At 48.2% G+C, this 15,341-nt stretch overlaps 1 protein-coding gene across 4 annotated transcripts in view; it reads right to left on the reverse strand.

Annotated features, from left to right (window-relative positions):
- The window catches only part of Dip2a (disco interacting protein 2 homolog A), a 111,711-nt gene that overhangs the window by 12,976 nt on the left and 83,394 nt on the right, over positions 1–15,341 (reverse strand). For all 4 annotated transcript variants that reach the window (XM_045148891.1, XM_045148890.1, XM_045148892.1 and 1 more), the window contains exons 19-28: positions 14,468–14,604; positions 13,917–13,997; positions 13,384–13,511; positions 10,859–10,973; positions 8,868–9,069; positions 7,958–8,067; positions 7,753–7,833; positions 4,078–4,201; positions 859–980; positions 606–717 (exon numbers count right to left, since the gene is read on the reverse strand). In XM_045148891.1, the coding sequence (XP_045004826.1) occupies positions 606–717; positions 859–980; positions 4,078–4,201; positions 7,753–7,833; positions 7,958–8,067; positions 8,868–9,069; positions 10,859–10,973; positions 13,384–13,511; positions 13,917–13,997; positions 14,468–14,604 (1,212 nt within the window). The remainder of the gene's footprint in view (positions 1–605; positions 718–858; positions 981–4,077; positions 4,202–7,752; positions 7,834–7,957; positions 8,068–8,867; positions 9,070–10,858; positions 10,974–13,383; positions 13,512–13,916; positions 13,998–14,467; positions 14,605–15,341) is intronic.

A 15,341-nucleotide genomic window follows, 5' to 3' on the forward strand; every position in this document is an offset into this window, starting at 1 on the left:
CAGAAGGAGGCTCCTACTACTTGCCGGCCGGCACTCAGGCCCTGGCAGTGGTGGCTGTCTCTATCTGGACAGCAGAGCTGCTCCAGGCTCTAGGCTGAGACAGGCTCACCAGGCTGACGTGACCACCAAGACACAGGGCTTGCGACCCTGCGCTGGTGCGAAGGCATCTTGTGGGAAACTACAGCTTTCACCAGCAATGGCAACAGGGACACGAGAAGTACACAGCAAAGCTATGTCTCCAAGGGATCAGCCCAGGCCTGCAGACAACTGCCAACCCACCGTGTGTGCAGGCGGCAGTGGGGAACAAGGTCCACGTGGGCATAGGAACACTAACAGTGCGCCCGGAGTGAAAGACTCTCACGCTCTTGGACAGGAACCCAGGCTGTGCAGCAGCCGTGGCACCTCGTGTCACTGCGCCGATCTATGAGGCAAATGCAAGCTAGCAGCCTTCTTGCCAGTCACCTCACCTGAGCCATGTATCCTAACTCTAATTGTTACATGACAACTATGCAACCCTACGAAAAAAAAGTAAACAAATGAACGAGCAAAAGGCCCGATGGCAAAGAGCTGCCATCTTGGCAGCGACAGCTGCTGAGGACACGCACCTGTGTCGAGGATGGTCGGCCAGGCTCTGACATCAACAGCAGCTGCTGCCTCCTTGCACTTGAGCAGCCGTGTGATGGCCTGGGTGCTGAGGACACATGCCGACTTGCTGACCTATACCACGGGGTACAAGGGCCTGAGTGAGCTATGAGCCTAGTCACCCACCTGCATACCACCCTGTGTACCACCACGCATGAAGAGGGGCCCATGGCTTCCCACCCAAGAGGACCTGGCTTGCCAGTAGGGCTAGCGCACCTCCACAATCATCTTCACGGTAGGTAGAGTGGTACCAAGATTCTGCGGGTGTGGGGGCCGCACGGTGACAGGCACACAGCCACAGTACAGGCAGCCATAGAATGCAGCAATGAGATCAACCCCTGGGGAGACAGGGCAGGTAGTCAGGAGTGGGCTCAGACCTGGTGAGGACAGTCTAGAACATCTGTCCATAGAGAGAGAAGGGACAACCAAGCATGGTTTCCTTGTGATACAGCTGTGACTGACTCCAAACTGATACGGTATTTACCAGTCCCTGCACTGACAGCATGTACAGAAAGGACTGTATGGAGCTGAGGATACACAGGAGCCCCATGTGGTGCTGCAGGGAGACCTTTTCCTTGTGTAGCAGAAGTCTCTTGATGTATGAAGTCCAGGTGCTGGAAAGGAGTGGACAGATCTGGATACACAGAACTCTGAGCTGTCTCCAATGGAAGTCCCTGGCTGCCACACCAGGAGCCATAACTTCAGATTAATGCCAAACACAAAAGCTCTAACAGTCTATTCCAAAATGTGCTCAAGTACATTAAGAAAATATAAGCGGGCTGGAGAGTTAAGAGACACTTGCCTGTGAAGCCTAAGAATCCTGGTTCCCCAGTACCCATATAAGCCAGAATGCACAAGGTGGCACATATATGACATGCTCATTCTCATTCTCTCTCTCTCAAATAAAATTTTTAAAAAGATTTAAAAATAGAAAATATAAGATATAAAAGCACAGCAGAAATCAGAATTTTAAAGGTAGGAATGAAAAAACAATTTTTTAAAACTCTCAGTTTTTAAAACTTTATCTTATTTGTACATGTCAGGGTCTCTTGTTGCTCACTGCAAATCAACACCAAATGTTTGTGTTGAGGAATCAAACCCAGGCTGCAGGCTTTGCAAACAAGAACCATCTTATCTCCCCAGTCACAAAAATTTAAAATATTTATTTATTTGAGAGGGGGAAGGGTGGGAAGGAGGGAGGGAAGGAGAGAGGGAAGGCGTGTGCACCAGGGCCTCTTGCCACTACAAACAACTCCAGATAAGTGTACAGCTTTGTGCATCTGGCTTTATAGGAGGGAACCAAACCTGGGCCTTCAGGCTTTGCAAGCAAGTGCATTTAACCACTGAGCAATTTTCAGCCCCCAAAATAGAAATTTTAAAAGCTCATTTCAAAACAAAGATGCACCAGCCAATGTGGCTCATGCCTATAATGTGGCTGAGGTAGGAGGACTGTGGTGAGTTCAAGACCAGCCTGGGGCTACAGAATGAGCTCCAGGTCAGCCTGAGCTAGAATAAGGACCAGCCTCAAAAACTAAAAAAAAGGAGCCGGGTGTGGTGGTGCACGCCTTTAATCCCAGCACCCGGGAGGCAGAGGCAAGAGGATCGCCATGAGTTCAAGGCCACCCTGAGACTCCATAGTGAATTCCAGGTCAGCCTGGGCTAGAGTGAGACCTTACCTCGAAAAATTTAAAAAAACAACAAAAAACCTGAGAATCTCTGGGGTTTGCTGTTTCGGCCAGTCTAACCAAAAAAAAAAAAAAAAAGGCAGTTCTGGGTTCAGCAAGACTCCATCTCAAGGAAACACATGGATGAGCAACATAGGACCCCTGATATTCTCCTCTGATCTCCACACACACACTGATAAAAGACACACACACACACACACAGAGAGAGAGAGAGAGAGAGAGAGAGAGAGAGAGAGAGGGAGGGAGGGAGGGAGGGAGGGAGGGAGGGAGGGAGGGAGGGAGGGAGGGAGGGAGGGAGGGGAAGTATACCAAGGAAAGCAAGGGAGGACAGTGCAGTGGGAGAATGGTGATTCAAGAAACTTAGTTAAACAAAACAAAAAAGACATGAAACCTCACATTCAAAAAGACCCTGGACATGAGACTATTAAACCAGAAAAACCAACATGAAGACTACAGCATACTATACACTTTGGAGAACGAATAAAACTATGCATTTTTCTAGGCAAACACAGTAACACCCAAGAGAAAGAAATTAAACCATCATCAGATCAGTAGACAGCATGGTGTTTGTTATGCCAGAAAAATTGGGAGTAATGTGCTGGGCATGGTGGCACACACCTTTAATCCCAGCACTCAGAGGTAGAGGTAGGAGAATCACTTGAGGCCACCCTGGGAATACAGAGTGAATTCCAGGCTAGCCTGGGCTAGAGCGAGACCCTACCTCAAAAAAACAAAAAACTGGAGTAATGTCTCAAGATACTTGAGCCAAGGGTTTTCTGTGCAGAGTAAGTGACTTTCCAACAAGTACAAAGTTGGAGTAGTGCTCCTACAAAGCACCCTAGGGAATCCACCTAGGCAAGAGCTTCAGAAGATTGCCAAGGCAGAGACAGATGGGCACAGGGAACACATGTGTACCTAGTGTAGAGTCAACCCACAGAAACCCTGTGAAAGGGAGCAGCAGCCATCCTCACGAGGAGGCAGAGTACTTCCTGGGCTCAATCTCTAGTGCCACAGAAAAGGGAGGTGTGACAGAACACATGCCAAAAACTTCAACTTGTTCTTGAAAAATGAGGAGCAACTGAAGTACTGCCATCAATTTTTTGAGCACGCTGCATGTGATGTGGGATCCAAGCAGGCGATCTCTCCTGAAGAATCAGGGACTTGGGGATGAGGACATCTTATTAAAGAGGTTGCCTCAAATCCTACAAGTCCGGAGCTTGAATTGGAGGGGACAGTAAGAACCTGGAGTTCTGCACCTCTATAAAACAAAAGCATACTTAAAGGGATCAGGCAATGGCCCAGCGGTTTAAGGTGTTTGCCTGCAAAGCTTGCCAGCCTGGGTTCAATTCCTCAGACACCCAAGTAAAGCAGATGGGAATTTGTTTGCAGCAGCAAAAGACCCGGAGGCATCCATATATACATACAAACATGCAACAAATGAATTTTTTAAAAAGTACTTCAAAATCTAGCTCTGTTCATAGAAGCCAGCAAGCAGGGCCACCCCCCTACCAGTCCCTGTTCCCAGACCTCATGGCTGGAAGGATAACAGACTCTACCCAGGACAAGAAGCACAGGATGGGCTTGTGCATCTGCCACCTGATGGTAAGGAAGCCGAAGCTGCCAGGCCATCGGGGAAGAGGCTCTACCCACAGGGCCCATGGAAGCATCTGAGGCAGAGGCAGCACGTGTTGCGGAAGGGGTTGAGCTCACTTTCAAATGGTCAGAAGGGGGTCTCAAGGCATGCACTTACCTGGAGGATAGACCAAAGCCACGTGGTCCCCAGCATCCAGTCTCCCCTTCTCCATCAGAGCAGCAGCCACTCTCTCGGCCCTTTTGTGCAGCTGAATACAGGTAGCGGTGCTGGTGACTGTGCCCTGAGAAGGCAATCGCAGTGGTCAGTGTGCCGACATGTGCAGGTAGAAGAGCATCTGTCCTGGGACCTGTGTGCTGCCTCTGCATTTGAGGCTTCTGTGATCAGGAACTGGATGACGGCACTCCCAAGGAACGCTGAGACAGGCCAAACACTTGGTGCCTCTGATGGCCCAATCTGACCCTGGCAAGGCGGTACTTCAGTCATCCCCAACAGAGTCAGAGACTTCAGTGAGAAAAAACCTTTTGCCTTTTCTGACACTGACAGAAATATTAGTTATAACAACACAAAATTACCAAGAATATTGTAATACTAGGGCTCTTGTTATTTAATACCTTGCCATATTTTAGTTTCTCTTTTTTGACCATCATCATTGTACCTGAAGCCACCTAGAAACTAGTTCTCTCCCTTTTTCTCCAATGCAACTGTTACCCTGCATATAATACCAATAAATAAATTAATAAATAACAGTAAAACAAGCTCCCTTTACCACTAACAACTTTTGCAACCTGCTTATTGGAGGTTCCTGTACAGTGTCTGTTCAGTCACTGCAGCAGTTCATTCCATCCTGTGTTTTGGTTTTTGTTGCTGTTTGTTTTCCCGAGGTAGGGTCTCTCTCTAGGCCAGGCCAACCTGGAATTTACTATGTAGTCTCAGGGTGGCCTTGAACTCACAGTGATTCTCCCACCTCTGCCTGGATTAAAGGCATGCGCCACCACGCCCGGCTCCCTCCTGTACCTTTTTTTTTTTTTTTAATTTTTATTTATTTAAGAGCAACAGAGAGAGAGAGAAAGAGTGAGACAGAGAGAGAGAATGGGTGCGCCAGGGCTTCCAGCCACTGCAAATGAACTCCAGATGCATGCGCTCCCTTGTGCATCTGGCTAACGTGGGTCCTGGGTAATCAAGCCTCGAACTGGGATTCTTAGGCTTCACAGGCAAGCGCTTAACCACTAAGCCATCTCTCCAGCCCCTTCCTGTACTTTCTAAGAGCACCTGCAGTGTGACTAAGCTGATGCACAGACTCTGAGGCTGCCACCCTGCTGTGAGCCACTCTGACCTTGGACAGACAGGCCACATAGCTTTCTCAGTGGTAGTTAAGAAAATTAAAAGCGCCACTCAACTTAGTTATCGCAGCACTCCAGGATGGACCTTCAGGGCGTTGCAGGCCCGGGAAGTGAAGGGCCTCAGTACAGGACCCGAGGACTGACAAAGCCATGGGGGGTTCAAACGGCATGGGCCAAAGGGCAGCATGTCCTCCAGGACCCACTGACAATCCACCTCTGGACAAAGAAAGCTAAGAAATCTGAGCAAAGGCTACAGGCGGGCTTAGAGAGGGCCAGGTAGGGTGTTCTGAGCCCAGGGTTCCACAGTGCTGAACCATTTCCCCATGGGCAGGCGGGGCCAGTGTCCCTGCTCACCCCATCCTGCGGCCTCCTTATCTCTCATGAGCACTCCATCAGCCACCGAGAACTCAACGACCCAAAGTTGAGCCATCGCACACACTTGTAGTCACCCCAGGTCCCACAGGTTCTGCTTCTAAGCTGCCATGCTTGCCCAGGTTTATGCTCCCTGCTCTCTGAACCGCTAGGCTGCATGCCACTCCCACTCGAACCCTGCTCCAACTCCCAAATTCATCCTCTTATAATCTGGATACAGTATTCCTAACAATGGGCCACACCATGACCCCCGCTTCTCAATGTGGACCAGGCGCACTTCTGTGCACTCGGGAAATAAGGCAGAGCACACCCTCCATGGGACCCACACACGTCCTGCCTCACTTCCGAGACCATCTCACCGGCCTGCCCACCTCAAGCTTGCAGAGCATCATTAACAAGGAGCACTACTGGTAGCTTCTGCCTCCACCTGGCTCTGCTGTCTTCTCTCTAGTCCACTGATCTGAAGGTTCTGCCACAAGCTAATTCCACTGCTAATCAGCTACTAATCACCGGATATCTACAGGACTTAAGAATTCAACTTTCAGATGGATATTTCTTGACATACACCAGAAAATGGGACCATCAGCCTCTCTCCTAAGGTAGTTTCTAGCACAGACTTGTAAGTGTCCTGAGAGTGGAGGTATTTTCTGACTTTTAAAAAATATTTTTATATTTGTATTTGTTTACTTGCAGACAGAGAAGAGGATGAGAATATGAATGAATGAGAATGGGTGCACCAGGGCCTAGGGCCACTGCAAATGAACTCTAAACACATATGACACTTTTTCTTTACATGAGTGCTGGGAAATCAAACCCAGGTTGTCAGGCTTTGAAAGCAAGTGCCATTAACTGCTGAACCATTCCCTTAGCCCCCAATTCCTAACTTTAAAAACAAGATTTTTTTGTTTGTTTGTTTGTTTTTCAAGGTAGGGTCTTGCTCTAGCCCAGGCTGACCAGGAATTCACTATGTAGTGCCTGGCTGGCCTCCGACTCCTTGTGATCCTCTTACCTCTGCTTCCTGAGTGTTGGAATTAAAGGTGTGCACCACCACTTCCAGCAGAAGATATTTTTATTTATTTACTTGTGTGTGGTATATGTGCGTGTGTATGGGCATGCCAGGGCTTCTTGCTCCCAGACGCTTACACAACTTTTTGCATCTGGCTATTATGTGGGTGGGGGACCAACAGGCTTTTCACGCAAGCACTTTTAACCGCTGAGCCATCTTCCAAGCTGTTTTCTATCTTTTAAACACAATGGACATTGGTAAATTCTTAATGACCTGAGTATAAGCCTGTAATCTCAGTACCTGAGAGACTGAGGTTGATAGGACAGTGAGTTCAAAGCCAGCTTGGGCTACACAGCAAGCCCTTGTCTGGGAAGGTGGGAGGGAGGGAAAGGAGGAAAGAAAGGAAGGAAGGGAGGGAGGGAGGGAGGGAGGGAGGGAGGAAGGAAAAGGAAAGGAAAGGAAGGAAGTTTCAGAATGAGTGAGCAGCACTTGCATTTCCTAACTTCATGATGAATGCACCATAATGGGAAATTTAAGAGTTCTTACAGCCTGGGGCTGGAGGGATGGCTTAGCCGTTAAGGTGTTTGCCAGCAAAGCCAAAGGACCCAGGTTTGATTCCCCAGGACCCATGTTAGCCAGATGCACAAGGGGGCGCATGCATCTGGAGTTCATTTGCAGTGGCTGAAGGCCCTGGTGCGTCCATTCTCTCTCTGCTTGCAAATAAATAAATATAGAGTTCTTACAACCCATGTGACACAGCTGTCAGGGAATCAATCACTCAGGGTGACCTCACTTTCATTCCGTGTTCTGCAATGCGACAGTTAGCGCATCTCCTGTGCATCTTAGACACTGCTAGTAGTCAAACACATGAGAGGTAAACTTCCCAATCACAGAAGCAGCAGGCTGGGCAGCAAACAGTGCTTGTCATTTCAAAGCTGGAAACAAATGTATAAAGTCTAAATGCCTAGATTTTACCACACAAGCATTTCCTTTCAGCTCATGAGCCAAAATATTCACATGCACATAGTTTTTTATTTAAAAGAAAAATGGAGCCAGAACGATTTTCCTGTTAAATGCAAGATCAAAAGGCAGTATACTGTATGAATTGCTCACCTTGGCGTTCAGGAGCAGGAAGAGGGGGTGGTCTGGAGTGGTGTGAGCCCGCCACTGCAGCACATCTGCCAAGAACAGGAACTACACGGAGAAGGGCCAGCTCAGCACCTGCCCAGTACCCTGGAGCTCAAGGCGCTGCTCCCAGGTGCCAGACACGGCCTTCCCTAGAGCTCAAGGCCACCCTCTCCCAGGAGCTGCCCACTACCTTCCGCGCCTGGTCGCTGTCCTCCAGGTGGGCCAGCTCTCTCCCGGAGGCCTGTGCAATTCTTTTCCCAGCAACAAGGTTCCCAACAATCATTGAGGCTGGACCAACCTCTAGAAATAGATTCCAAGTGAGAAGTTGGTAACTTCTAATTCAGAATTATTGCATGACTCTACTTGTTATTTTGAAATATACTTGAATTAGCTATTTTAACTCTTCTCTTAGAAATGTAAATATTCAGAAAACAGGCCACAATGTTTATGCTGGGTGACAGAGGATCTCTCCTGAATATAAACTATGCCATTCTGAAACATTTATAGCATGTATCTTGGGACATTAGCCAAATTCTTAATATAATGTTTTACTCTATTTTTATGTATAGATCAGAAATTAAGTCTTGGTGAAATATATTGTATTTAGTGATATTTTATGTGTTTAACAATCAGCAAAAGAAAAGTTAGCTTGTCCTCAAAGTTTATCTATCCAAAGCAATGACAAACTGAACATGGTAAACCAGCTTTATCCCAGGTTTCTGCGTATAATCAAAAACAGAACAGTCACTGACCACTGAGAAATTCCCATTGTCCCACCAATCCCGTAGCCAGCAGAAATTCCTTAGGTCCCAGAACCCACACCTGCTCATGGGCATCATTTCTACTCCTAAGGAGCCGCCCTAGAACTTACACTGAAAACTGCTTTCTAACAGGCAGCTGAGACCCACTAGACGGGTGAACTGGCAATGTCCCCTTTGGTGGCTCAGTTCCGTAAGGCAGGAGTAAGTCTCGCTCTAACCCTTAACCCCAGCCCCACTGAGGTGGGCTCTCACCACTGCAGAGTAAAATGGAGCTATACTCCTAGCACAATTGTAGCCATCACCAACTTTAAGGCCAGAGTCCTGTGAGGTACCACTTACCTGGCTGCTTCTGACGAGGTTTGGGAAGGTTGGTAACACAGGTGTGAGGGCACATCAGCACGTTGCATGGGTGCAGCATCCCTTCCAGGAAGCGCTGCTTGGTTTCAGAAATGTGAATGCCTCCAAGGGGAGCCTTGGGCAAGGTGTTGGCAGGAACCAGGGCCAGACAGTACACACCCACCTGGTGGATGCTATCGATGGCCTAGAAGGCAAGGACGCTCGTGAGCACAGGCTTCTGGCCCAGGGCAGGAGTTGAAGGGGACACACAAAGGACAGAAAACGAAAGTACAGATGTCCAGGAGGGCAAGAGACGTCCGAAATACCTTGTTAAATAGACAAGACAGCAAGGAGAAAGGCACACGTGCAGTCTCCATGCACACCTACTCAGGTGTCTAACTGCTTTCTACAACAGTGCGAAGCTCAGTGCCACAGCAGCTGGACGGGTCTAAGACCCATGTGGACCCCAACTGAGAACAATGCTGACCCCGACAGCAACCTCTGCAAGTGAACGTAAAGTGAAGCAAAGGACTTGCTCAGAATCCAGCACCAGGAGCTCAGCTGGATGTAGTTTCAAACAGCCTTGGTAGTCCCAAGGGGTGGGGGGTGCTCAAGGGGAAATACAAATTCATGTGAGCTCTCCATGCTTTCCTGGGGCAAGGGGCGGGGGGGGCAGCATGGACACCATGCCTGAGAGACACAGGATGCAGAGGTCCAAGTCAGTAAATGACTCTGCCAGGCTGTCGGCAGCAGCCCTGTGAAATCTCTGTGGTCTTGATTTTGAGGTAAAACTCTTAGCATTAATTCAGGATGTAAATGATCTTAGAAACAAGCTGACAGACATTATTTTCCACTCTGTCCTCTAAAAGGGCTCAGGAGAGTGACTAAGATGGTAGATAAAGTGTACATAGAGTGGCCTCCAGTATCTGACCCTGGGCTGCACAGGACCAGTGCCCCATGCCTCTGCTGTGGCCTCACAGACCTCTAGGCATGTCAAGAGCTCCCCCACTGATCTATGAAAGAGAATAATCATAGCTACAACATATTGAAACACATTTAAACCCATGAGTTCATAATGAAACAAACAAGCCAAACTCCAGTGTTGCTTTCAGAGGATTCATTACTTTGAAATCCACCTTCCATCTTCCTAGTCCTGAGAGAGCCACCCCCCCACCCCCAGCTGCTCCAGCTAATGAAGGTCACAGTGTTAGCACTGCAAAGTTACAAGCTCATGAGAACAGGGCACAGGAGTGCCAAGTAGAGTGGCCCTTAGGATCTCTGAGCCACTTTCCAGGTGGTTTTTCCAGAAAGCTGGTTGAGTACAAGCAGCCTGTGAGGTCCACTGAGCAGAAGCCACAGGAACGGAGGTGCATGACATGATATGACAGCACAGTCACAAGATCAGGATGGGAAGTTACCACGTGAACAACCTACTTTCTTCAAAACAGCCACAAAAACCACAGGCTAAAAGGCCTTAAGACTTGTCCTCACCAATCACAATTTATGACCTTGCTTTGATCCTGAGTCTAATAAACTAAATAATCATTAGACAGCTGTGGAACTCCAAACATGCTTGCATATTTAATTATGTCAGTAAATCAGCGTTGATTTTTTTTTGTTTGTTTGGTTGATTTTTCTGACGTAGGGTCTCACTCTAGCCCAGGCTGACCTGGAATTCACTCTGTGGTCTCCGGGTGGCCTCGAACTCACAGCGATCCTCCTACCTCTGCCTCCTGAGTGCTGGGATTAAAGGCGTGTGCCGCCGTGCCCAGCTAAATCGTTGTTGATTTTTAAGAAGTAGTAATGGTATTTCTGGAGGAGCAGATGGAACATAAGCCGGGTGACAGGAACATCCTACTGCCTTGCTCTGGGGACGTATTTGAAAGTGGAGAGAAACACTGAAGTGAGGGCTCTGACCGCTATGGAGCACGGACAACTCTGACACAAACAAGCACCACGTGCTCTGGGGAGAGCGGCCATTTCCGGATGCTCACCTGCAGCACACGGCTCATCCACTGGAAGCTGTCCTCCTCTGAGGCATCAGGCCGCTGTTCAGCTACCAAGACGATCCGGTCATCGTGCAGCACAGTCACAGAGAATACGGCAATCCTGAGGGAGGACAAAGGCCAACGTGAGAACACACCACACGGTGAGAGAATACCAGCGCCTGCCCAGGGCTCCTTCTCTCAAAATTCAGTCTAGCAAATAGGCTGCTTGTTACAAACACATAAAGTGACCTTTCATTCTAGTCTTGAGTGTGGCTGAAATGAGTCTCAGTTCACAAAATGAGAGGACTACAACGCTATGCCACACATTTTTTTAAAAAAGTTCTCTAATTCTAATGTTAATGCATGCACTACGTTTCTTAGTGCATAGCTCTTTGAAGTTCTACTTTTCAACCAGTAGATGAAATCTTTCACTGAGCTAACCTCTTCATGTTATGACCGATGTGTTTGGGCTTGTTCCTACATCCTTGCTTTCCAAGTCAAGTCTGCTTTGTGTGTGTTGCTTTTTCCTTCCTCTGGGCTGAGTTAGAGCCATCTTAATCTCTCACAAAGCCAAGAAGGTGGTCTCCTCGCCGCCCCTCAGGCTACTATGCCTAGCACTCTGACTCCAGGCCATCAGGGATATGCGGTCTCCATTTCTCCTTGACTAGTGTGCCACACACTCTGCTCACAGAGTGCACACCCAGCCACGTATGAATGACTAGTGTGCCACACACTCTGCTCACAGAGTGCACACCCAGCCACGTATGAATGTATCCAACAGGCCTTTCTCAGTGTTGTTTTCCTTTCTGTCATTCCCTGTAGCACTTCCTCGCTTTACTTCTAGTACCTTGTCCAAAACCATTTTCAGCATGGTTTTGTGTATGTGTGTGTGTGTGACAAAAATTTCTGAAATCTGCATGCTTTAGCTTAACTGTACAATTAAGTAACAATTTAGATGAATAATAAATCCAGATTAGAACTTAAAACATCACTACTCTTTCATCTTCTCACATCAGTTCCACTGCAAGAAAGTTGCCACACTGTGCTCAGCATCCTCATAGCTTACACCATGAGAACAGCTAACTTGGGCTGGAGAGATGGCTTAGTGGTTACAGTGTTTGCCTGAGAACCCAAAGGACCCAGGTGCGATTCCCCAGGACCCACGTAACCCAGATGCACAAAGTGGCACATGCATCTAGAGTTCGTGTGCATTGGCTGAAGGCCCTGGCACACTCATTCTCTCTCTCTATCTCTCTGTGTTTGCACATAAATAAGAAAAATTTACTTAAAAAAAGAGCTAGCGGGCTGGAGAGATGGCTTAGCGGTTAAGCGCTTGCCTGTGAAGCCTAAGGACCCCGGTTCAAGGTTCGGTTCCCCAGGTCCCACGTTAGCCAGATGCACAAGGGGGCGCACGTGTCTGGAGTTCGTTTGCAGGGGCTGGAAGCCCTGGCGCGCCCATTCTCTCCCTCTTCCTCTGTCTTTCTCTCTGTCTGTCGCTCTCAAATAAATAAATAAAAAATGACCAAGAAAATATTAAAAAAAAAAAAAAAAAAAGAGCTAGCTCTCCAGTCCAGAGTGTTCCCACAGCCCCCTTTCACCATGCTCACTCTCCTCCTGAGCTGCCACCAGGATGCCTGGCCTCTCTCCTGTCTCTCTTCATAATTCCTTTAAACTTGCTCCTGGAGTACTTCCTTAATCTGATTTTCCACATTACCGTGATATTCAATTCATCTCCGCTACTGTGCTCTAATCTAACTGGTATCTTGTCAGGGTTTCTTGGCCTTGTCTCATGTTGCTAACTTCCTGGCCACTCCTTTCCCAATGGCACACATGTAAGGTTGGCTATGGTTTCATTTTGAGGGCTTATTTGCCTTAGCTCTTCTCCGAGGAGACAAGCAAGCCACCTAATTTATCAATTGTGCAGACACAACTGCTTCAGACCAGATTTTTATCCTAGGAGCAATGAAAGGTGCTATTTCTTCCTAAACCTTACTGGATACTAGAATTCGTCTTGGGTGATTAATAAGAGAGTGGCACTGTTCTGTTTTTGTTTGTTTGTTTTTGTTTTTCGAGGTCGGGTCTCACTCTGACCCAGGCTGACCTGGAATTCACTCTGTAGTCTCAGGGTAGCCTCGAATTCACAGCGATCCTCCTACCTCTGCCTCCCGAGTGCTGGTATTAAAGGCGTGCGCCACCACACCTGGCGCACTGTTCTGTTTTAATCTGCATTTCGGAGGCTAGGAAGAGGTGGGCCCACTGCTCCACCCATCTCTTCCTGCAGCTGGTGTCTCCTCTTGTGGCCCAGTTGCACTTGGTCTTTCTTACGGAACCAAACAAACTGGACAATGAGAACACTAGCTGTGTCGTCACTGCTGCACTACTTTTCTGTCTCTGTGAGGCTTTTCTGATATGTAGAAGCTTTGGGTTTTGCAAGTTTAGGTTTATTGTCCTTTCCTTCTAGTGTAGACTTCCCAAGCTTTACCTCCAAGAGGGATCTGAAACCCAGGTCACAGGGACCTACAACGCATCACCTGCCTCTGTAGACAAACTTCATGGGCTCCACAGCCAGGGCGGTGGCCACGACGTCATCCGCATTGTGTCTGCGGACTCCCACGACCATCAGCCCATCCAGCTTGCCCACGACGAAGACCAGGTTATCCTGAGGAAAGGGTGTAGTCAAGCCTCACAAGGAGGAGCTGACAGTACAAGGGATCTAGTACCTCAGACAGAGTTTAAAAAAAATAAAGCCATGTGTACCCTCTAGAACAGGTCAAGTGGAAGAGATTATGTGGGTGGAGGGTGACTGCTGGGGGACTGGAGGATGTCTGTGCAAGAAGGCCTCAAAGGGAATAAAGTTGTGGGCATATATGCAAAGGATTCTGGGACTTTTGTGGCCTGTGAGCCAACGGTGCTATAGTAAACAGTGGCAGCATGCAGATGAGGACCAAGCAGGAGAGCTTACATAATCGGGGGCAGCAGAGACAAGAGCCCATTTGCAATGAGGTGTCCCTTGTCCCTACTCAATACTCCCTAGCTGCTGTGCAATACAACAGGTCATACTCACAGGTCCAATGAAGCCCAGCAGGCCTGTCCTGGTAAAAGGCCTGTCAGAGACAGGGGCTCCTCCTGCAGTGACCGGGACTGTCTGCCAGAGCAAGGAAGGGGATGTCAGACTGCAGACAGCTCACTGACCCAGAAAACCAGTGGGCAGGCAAGAGAGCTAAGCAGCACACACTGCCTGCAGCCCAGGGTTTGGAATCCCATGGAGAAGAGGTTTCCAGGTCACCTAGCACACCACAGCCTGTTTTCTCAGTTTGGCTGCCTACTGAGCATGACCTAAGTGTCCCTATGTCTTTATCGCAGTGCTTGTGATGCCTATCCTCGTCCGACTTTCTATGAGTGACAAGCTTCTCAATATGCACTGAGGCTTCATCCGGGGCTCCTGCGGACCAGGCTCCTGAGGGCTGCAGAGCACACGAATCAGCTCTGCAGTGGTGGGGGGCTGCAGGGCCACAGGCTGGCTCCCAGAGGTTCCTTGCAGGCTTCCATTCTGCCCTGCACCCTTGGGCCTATTGTTGTGTATTTCAAGATAAAGATAAGGAAATGGATACAAACCTCAAATACATTCTTCGTGATTCCAAGCAGTCCATAGTATGCTGTTCCAGTTGCACTGGAATTGACACAGATTTCTCCAACTTCATCAGTTTTACAAAGATAAGGGGTGCCTTCTACCTTCACAACACATGCACTAGCTAAACAGAGAAAACAATTCAAAGTCATAAATGAATATATTTAAATAGATCATTCACAAAGATTTAGTTGTTTTTCTATTTGAAGTTATAGGAATAAGACATTACACATGTAACAAGTTCTTTTAAGGAGATTTGTGGCAAGGATACTATTCAATAAATCTTTACATTTTATACAATACTGGTTATAACCAATGTGAGGGCTAGGGAAGTACAACTCAGTGGTGACGCACTTTGCTGAAATTCATGAGGCCCTGAGTCTATTGACAGACAGACAGACAGACAGACAGACACACACACACACACACACACACACACACACACACACACACACACACGGGAAGTGATTAAAAAGAACACCAGGGGCTGGAGAGATGGCTTAGTGATTAAGGCACTTGCCTGCAAAGCCCGAGAACTCACGTTTGGATCACCAGGTCCTACGTAGCCAGATGCGTGGTGATGCAAGAGCACAATGTTGCACATGTGCACAGGCATCTGGAGTTTGTTCACAGCAGCTAAAAGCCCTGGCACACCCATCCTCTCTCTCTCCGCCTCTTTCTCTCTCTCAAAATAAATAGTAATGGATGGAAAGATGGCTTAGTGCTTAAGACTCTTGAATGCAAAACCTAAGGAGCCAGGTTTGATTCCCACGTAAGCCAGATGCACAAGGTGGCGCATGCAACTGGAGTTGGTTTGCAGTAGCTGGAGGCCCTGGCATGCCCATTCTCTCTCCATCTGCC

This window comes from Jaculus jaculus, chromosome 5 (assembly GCF_020740685.1).
Source record: "Jaculus jaculus isolate mJacJac1 chromosome 5, mJacJac1.mat.Y.cur, whole genome shotgun sequence".
Classification (NCBI taxonomy): domain Eukaryota; kingdom Metazoa; phylum Chordata; class Mammalia; order Rodentia; family Dipodidae; genus Jaculus; species Jaculus jaculus.